Raw genomic sequence first — 7,412 nt, 5'->3', positions numbered from 1 at the left:
AGTAGCATTAAAAAAAAAAAAAATTGTAGTAATCAGTTAATTTTTTTTAAAATAATTTCATACTATATAATCACTTACATATGGATATTTTATTACAATGATAATGTTTGAATTCAGTCTTTGCTAATATTAACATCCATGTTTAAAACAAAACGGTTATTTTATTTGGTAATAAGCCAGAGTATAGCTGGATCACAACACAGTGATGGGTCATACCAGCATTAGAGTGCAGTAAACATATCTCGATGTGACTCCATTGACTAGTGCACTTGTAAATTACTTTCAGTGGAGTGTTTCTTTTTTTATCAGCGACATTTATTGAAAACAGTCGTTTCTTGCGCCGATTTTTCGTTTATTTCACAGACATAAGTGGTCTAGTGCTGAAACTTGGGTGAGATTATAATGAAGACGATTGGAGACAACAGATTCATCTAAAAGAAGCCTGAAAGGAATACTTTTTCATAATGGTAATTAATATGCATCAGCACCTGTTGATTATTCTGTGCATTTAAAAGAAATGTACCAGAATTTGGCAAATCTTCTCGAGAAATTCAACCACAATGAATACCGTTAGTTCATATGTGGGGGCTTGAAAGTTCTGTGTATCTTACTGGGTCAGCAGTCAGGGTACACAAAATTCCCATATTTTCTCTGTGAGTGGGACAGCAGAGCCAAGGATTTAAACTGAGTTAAGAAAGAATGGCCAAACAGAAAAAATCTACAGCTTGGTGCCAAGCACATCATCAGACCTATCGTTGTGGATCCAGATAAAGTGCTGCTACCACCGCCTCACATTAAGCTTGGATTAATGAAGCAGTTTGCCAAATGTTGGAGCCTGTTTTATGTTTTTGTGTAAGAAATTTTCTGGTTTGTCTGAAGCTAAATTGGAAGAGGACATATCTACTGGACTGGATATTAAAAAACTGATTTTTGATGCTGAATTTGATGGTGTAATGAACGACTTGGAATGAGAGGCTTGGGTATCATTCAAAGAAGTCATTTCGGAGTTTATAAGTAACAATAAGGATCCAAACAACAAAGAATTTGTTAGAAATTTGTTGGTCAAGTGTAAGGAGTTGGGTTGCAACAAGAGTCTCAAAGCTCACTCCTTGGATTTGCATTGGGAATTCTTCCTCCCAAATCTTGGAGCTGTGAGTGAAGAACTGAGTGAAAGATTCCATCAGGATATCAAGGACATGGAAAGAAGGATTCAGGAACGTTGGGATGTCAGTATGATGAACTACTGCTGGATGATTCATAAGGATGCACCAGAAAAAGAGTACAAACAACTGGCCGCCAAATGAAGTTTTGAAGAAAAAAAAAAAAAAAAAAAACTGATAAAGTAACAAATACTAGAGAAGTTACACGTGAGTCATGGAATATAGAGTGTTGTTTCTTTTACGTATATGTTTAAAAAATTACACTGACTAAATATTTTAATTTTCAGTTAATTTAGAACAATATTAAATGGATCGATTGACATTTGTACTGTGCTATATTTCAATGAAATTTCTTTTTAATTTTGTATTAAAATGTTATATTATACAAACATTTTTTAAATTATTCATATTATTGTGTTCACAAATCGAACAATGAGAGGACAAAGTGAAGACAGTAAATAAATTTTGCTGTGGGTCCAAAAATGTTTAGTAGATTAGGAGGGCCTCTTTTATTGTTCATTTCAGCCATTTGAAGGGGCTTTTATGTCGGAGTCTCCTAAATAATGCAGCAGAACTCCATTTGTCACAGTGTTTCCCAGGAGAATGAGATGGTGTAGAGGAATGTCCATTTGCTAAAGTATATACCTATTACGTCACGTGAAGGCTTTTGGGCCCTTCATTTATCACAGAGACTCCCTAGTTTCCACAGCAGAGGAAGGCTGGAGATATTTTACCACGCAGACGGTAAAAATAATAAATTCCAGCTTGAAAACTATTGCAGAAGAAGGGCAAATATGTTTAAGATATGTTTCTAAGATATGATATATCTATTTATCCATAGTCAGACGCCATAATCGCGTAAGGAGTAGTCGTTTATCTTTGGGTTTGTTGTTTTATGGGGAGGGACACCAACCCTTAGCCAACCCACTTGCTGACACGTAGGGAACACGTATGGGTTGGTTGTATGGTTGCCACCCACCAATGTACATGGTTTCCTGGCTTACAGGAAACCATTGGGCTTGTCACTCAGTGTACAGCAAAGTCACCTGGAAACAAAAGAAGAGTAATAAAAAGCGACAGGAAAGATGGGGGAAATAGGATGAGAGAGAGAGCAGACACAGAAAAAGAATGATAAAGGTAAAGGATGAAGTAGGCAGCACTACATCATGTGAGCGGAAGATGGTCGCCACCACCTACCACCTTTTCACATGCACCCCTATCGAACAATGTCCAGTCACTATTACAGTATAATGCACAGATCACATTCATCTTAATTCTTCAACATTAAATAAACACAAATGTTTTTATACAAAATCATTAATGCAATCAGGTTCAGGGTTACACAAAAAACGATCAGTAGCACTGAATCACTTACATAAGAATGTACAGCCCACTTCCCAGGGCCCACATTTCTCACTGTATACTTTCTATTCATGTTATGCTAACTGAATGGAGCTCCTTATCAGATCCCTATGTAACAGGCAAATGAAGCAGTCGGGACATGACACAATGGTACACTTAAGATGAAATTAGAAATTCATTTTTTTTATAATATGTCCAAATTCAATTTATTTTCACTAAAGCATGTTCATTCATTTCACATATTTGTATTCAATCTCTGTCCCTAATTTTTATTTCATTTTTCCTTTATCATGTCGATCATGCAACTGGATTCCAAGAAGGTTCAGCCTAAGGTTTTCTTCTATTTCTCATTCGTATAAATGGTTCGTATAAATGATTTATATACGAGGGAGAGAGAGAGAGAGAGAGAGAGAGAGAGAGACAGACAGACAGACAGACAGATCCATACTTTTTTATGGCCCTATCTGTCATCCCTCTCTTAACATTAATCCTATGATGACATTAATTTTTTACTATATTCTTGCCTCAGCTGGGCAATACTCATCTGAAGAAATTCATTACAAACGGAAAGGATTAGTTATAGCTTTCGTCATCCTTACAGTACGAAGGAGGTCTTCTAAAGTAAATATAATCATTTGGATGTGGGAAGACTAAAACAAAACATAACGTCCACGGTCCCTAGGAAATAATTGGATTTAGGATAGTCTTTTCTACCCACAGGTCCATCGCGAGTGGTGTGGGCGGCAGCGGGTGGTGGTGCTGACCTCACCTGTAACGTAACCTCACCCCTCCCTGGGGACTCACCCAGGCTGGTCCTCTGGTACAAAGTTGGCGTTCACAAGCCCATATACAGGTAGGACTTTAGGCATTAGGTATTCTGTCCAGTGTTATGTGTTTTGAAACGATTAATTCTGATAAGTGTTATAATCTCACAGAAGAGGTGGGTCTTTAGGCACTAGATTTTGTATCCATAAGCTCTTGAAATGTTCTGGAAAGAGGTAAAGAGAGTTAGACAGGGTGATAAAGAAGTTAGATGGGGAGTGAAAGATAAAAATGGTTGATTTCTAGTGGAGAAGGGAGAAAAAGTGAGTGGATGGAAAGTACACTTTAAGGATTTGCTAAACATGGAGAATGAAAGTAATGCGAATGTAACTGGCTGGGGAATGGCTGGGAAAAGGAGGGAGATGAGAAGTGAGAAAGGAATCAGTAGGATGGATGTTGAGGAAGCAATGAAGAAAGTCAAAATGAGGAAAGCCCGAGGAGTTGATGGAGTGTGTGGTGAAATGCTGAAGCATGGGGGAGAGATAGTAGTGGAATGGATGTAGAAGATGTGCAGAATGGCCAGGGAGGAAGGTAGATTCACGGAGGATTTGAAGTCAGGTATAATCATTCCCCTGTACAAAGGAAAATGGGAAAAAGAAGTATGTGGTAATCATAGGGGTATTTGTCTTCTTAATGTAATAGGAAAAGTATATGGTAGGATACTTGTTGACAGAGTTAGGGAAATAACAAAGGAATTAGTCGGAGAAGAACAGGGAGGTTTTAGGAAGGGAAGAGGTTGCATAGATCAGATATTCATTCTTAGGTCTAGTGGAAAAGTTTCAAGAGAAGGGAAAGAAGTAGTATGTGGCCTTCATGGACTTGGAGAAAGCAAATGGCAGGGTGCATAGACAAGGAATGTTTAAAGTATTAAGAATATATGGAGTAAAGGGAAAGTTGCTGAATGCTGTGAAGAGTATGTACGAGGGTGCTAAGGCTGCAGTGTGTATGGACAGTGAAGTGAGTGAATTTTTCTATTTGAAGGTTGGATGGTGTCACGGGGTTTTTAAAAGTATGCAATAATAAAGGATAATATTGAATAATACTTAAGAACAGGACAATGAATTGTCTTGTGAAAATCAAGCAATGATTACTTTATCCCGGCTTACTTCGCTGATTCTCTAAGGACGAGCATTTATAAACTTTCTCAACAGTACACAGCAGAGACTAATTCCTCACAGTTGCTGTTTGTTAGTACTGCTAGCCTCTGGAGAAAGTGACTTCACCCCTGACAGTCAATAACTAATGCTATTAATGATAACAGGTTCATGCTCATGCATTAACTCCTGGTTGCACAACGGATTTGAAGCTTAATACAAAAGGACTGGCCTAAGTACCAGTTATGAATAGCAAAGCGTTTATGCAGACTAGGAGCTATAAGTGAAATAAGCTTAATATGGAAAATAAAACACGAGTTTACATCACATTAAGCTCGAGAAAAAGAACTGTTAAATTTATTGATTACAATAAAATAAATTTACGTTACATTTCAAGATGAATTCAAAATAAGGAGATCGCACTCACTCACTCACTCAAAAGCTAACTCTTAAACCTAGGAAAACGAAAAGAAAATACTGGTCAGAAAAGTGGACCAAGCAGATGACTGGGCGTCGATGAGGAAGGACGCTGCACACTCTAAGTCTCTTGCCAATCACACTAGGTGGAAATTCAGAAACTGGACAACTGTGGCATTGCTAAGCACTGGGCTCAACCTGCTTTCACGGCGCTCAAATCTTGACTGACTTCAAGTCGTGAGAAAGAGGTGAGTGTCGAACCGCATTGCTAACGGCTAGAATGAGCAAAACACGCCCATAATAAATCGCTCAGCGGAAGTGCTAATGTCTAGCACAAAGACGATCATTTATGACACAGTGAAAAATTGTTCTGAAAACACTCCCGACCGGGTGAATACGTAGCGGTTGACTGAGTGATAAATACTGGGATTCCACTAGAATTCGAAGTTTCCCACCAAAGTTGATGTCACAAGTTTATTCAAATGCAAAATCGCGCCGACTCGTGACAGATGGAAATAGGGATGTGTCATGCCTTCATGGTTGTTCAATCTGTATATGGATGGTGTTATAAAACAGATACAAGGTAGGGCAGTGGATACTTGAGCAGCCCTAATGAGAGAGGGCAGTGTTTGGATACTCCCAGTACTGTTGTTTTCAGATGATACTGTGTTGTTAAGTGAAGATGAAGGGGAGCTGCAAGGCTTGGTGAATGAGTTTGAGAAAGTGTGTAAGAAACGGAATCTAAAGATCAATGTAGCGAAGAGTAAAGTTATGGTCTTCGAGAGAAATAAAGTCACTGAATGTATAGTGAGGTTGGGTAAGGAGGAAATGAGAAATGTGAGTGCGTTTAAGTACATGGGTAGTGTAATGATTAGAGATAGAAGTTTAGAGGATGCAGTACTTGAAAGGGTACAACAGGGAAGAAAGGTAGGTTGCTGGTTCTTTTAATTTTGTGATAAGAAACAGGGAAGTGAGCATGGAAGTTAAAAAGTCTCTGCATGGCAGTATTGTGATACCAACTCTAACATATGGAAGTGAAGCTTGGACCTTGTTGGAGGGACACAAGTCAAGAGGGAGAGCAGTGGAAATGAGTTATTTGAGAGGAGCATGTGGAGTCACATGGAGAGACAGAATGAGAAAGTGAAGGAGTGTTGTGGTGTGAATGTGGGTGTGATACAAAACGTTAAGAGAAATACACTGAAGTGGTTTGACCATATGGACATACACGTAGCCACTGGGGGATCACAGGGGGCAGTTTGCCCTCACTGGGAAAATTTGAGGGAAATGCTGAAAGGGATTTTTGGCATACTTCTTGTATAAAAATACAGTTTTCCTAATTTTAACACTAGTATATTAAACAACATTATCTATTTCCAAATATATTTATGTGGGAAAATAATTTCCTTTTAAATTGAAAGCTAGACTAAATGTTATAAAACCCTTGAGAAAAAATGACCAGCTATAACTTAACAATTTCCCCTATCACCTTAGATTATGTGGTTAATGTTAGAGTTCTAATGATGCTTTGCACTTGAATACGGATGAGGTGTAAAAATGGCTTTGCTATCCCGTCAGCCACATCCTCTCACACCCTGCAGCCGTATCCTCTCACCCTGTAGCCAGTTCCAAACAAACGCTGTACATTTATTGTTACAAACAGCTGAAACAAGCAGAATTTTTCAAGACTGCATGAAGCCATTTTGATCACCTCAGACTACATTTTAGAAGGTAAGCAGATATAAATATGCGTGCCAGGGGCCTTATTTGAGTGGGGGACAGGGGGACGTGTCCCCCCCACTTTTTGGAGCTTGGGGGACAGAGTATCTTTTGTCCCTCCCACTTTTCTTGGTGAGAATTTTCAGAATGAATAGCTTTAAGCCGTTTTACATTTTTTTTTCTTAATGGAAAAATCCTTCCTATACAGTACAGTACGGGTGATGTGAAAGTCATTCCCTGCTGAGCGGGGCAGGTCGAGTGGTCATCTGAGTCAAGGATTAAGAGAGGTTAATCCCACCAGATGTTATTTACTTAGGTCAGTCTTGACGTATGCACCACCCCTGATGCTTGAGCCAATGAGAATCAAACTAAAAGAATAAGTACTGGAAAACAGAATTTCCATTGGCTACCACCACAGCAGTAGTACAAAACAGAATACCAGACTGGAGGTGGGTGCGGCAGCGAATTTTAATTTACACATATGTGCTAAGTGGAGAGAGCGAGAGAGAGAGAGAAGGGGGAATAATCCCCGATCTAGACCTCATCAGATCATATAGCCCTGCTAGGGTCACAGGAGAGCGCTACCCCTCCCAGTACAGCAGCCACCGGGCGCGGCGCGAACTCGCAACCTCACGATTATGAGCCCGACACCCTACCACTGAGCTACCGTGCTCCCAGAGAGAGAGAGAGAACCGCAAAGGAATATAGAAAAAATAACGATATTATCACGAATGTTTTCATTGGCCTATCCATTCCACCATTTTTCTTCAAGCAGCCAGTCAAAATATAAGGTTTATTTCCGCATATAAACAGATACTGTGGACGCCATTACCTCCCGTAT

At 39.2% G+C, this 7,412-nt stretch overlaps 1 protein-coding gene across 1 annotated transcript in view; it reads left to right on the top strand.

Moving 5' to 3' along the window:
• The first annotated feature begins 517 nt into the window (after window positions 1-517).
• Window positions 518-7,412, top strand: part of LOC145418134 (protein turtle homolog B-like) — a 192,501-nt gene continuing 185,606 nt past the window's right edge. Inside the window, exons 1-2 of the mRNA XM_080286657.1 lie at window positions 518-569; window positions 3,243-3,375. Of these exons, the coding sequence (XP_080142783.1) occupies window positions 518-569; window positions 3,243-3,375 (185 nt within the window). The remainder of the gene's footprint in view (window positions 570-3,242; window positions 3,376-7,412) is intronic.

Source organism: Coenobita brevimanus, chromosome 112 (genome assembly GCF_032717465.1).
Source record: "Coenobita brevimanus isolate Jiangsu-jjx chromosome 112, ASM3271746v2, whole genome shotgun sequence".
Classification (NCBI taxonomy): Eukaryota; Metazoa; Arthropoda; class Malacostraca; order Decapoda; family Coenobitidae; genus Coenobita; species Coenobita brevimanus.
This window is presented reverse-complemented; position numbering and strand designations above follow the sequence as displayed.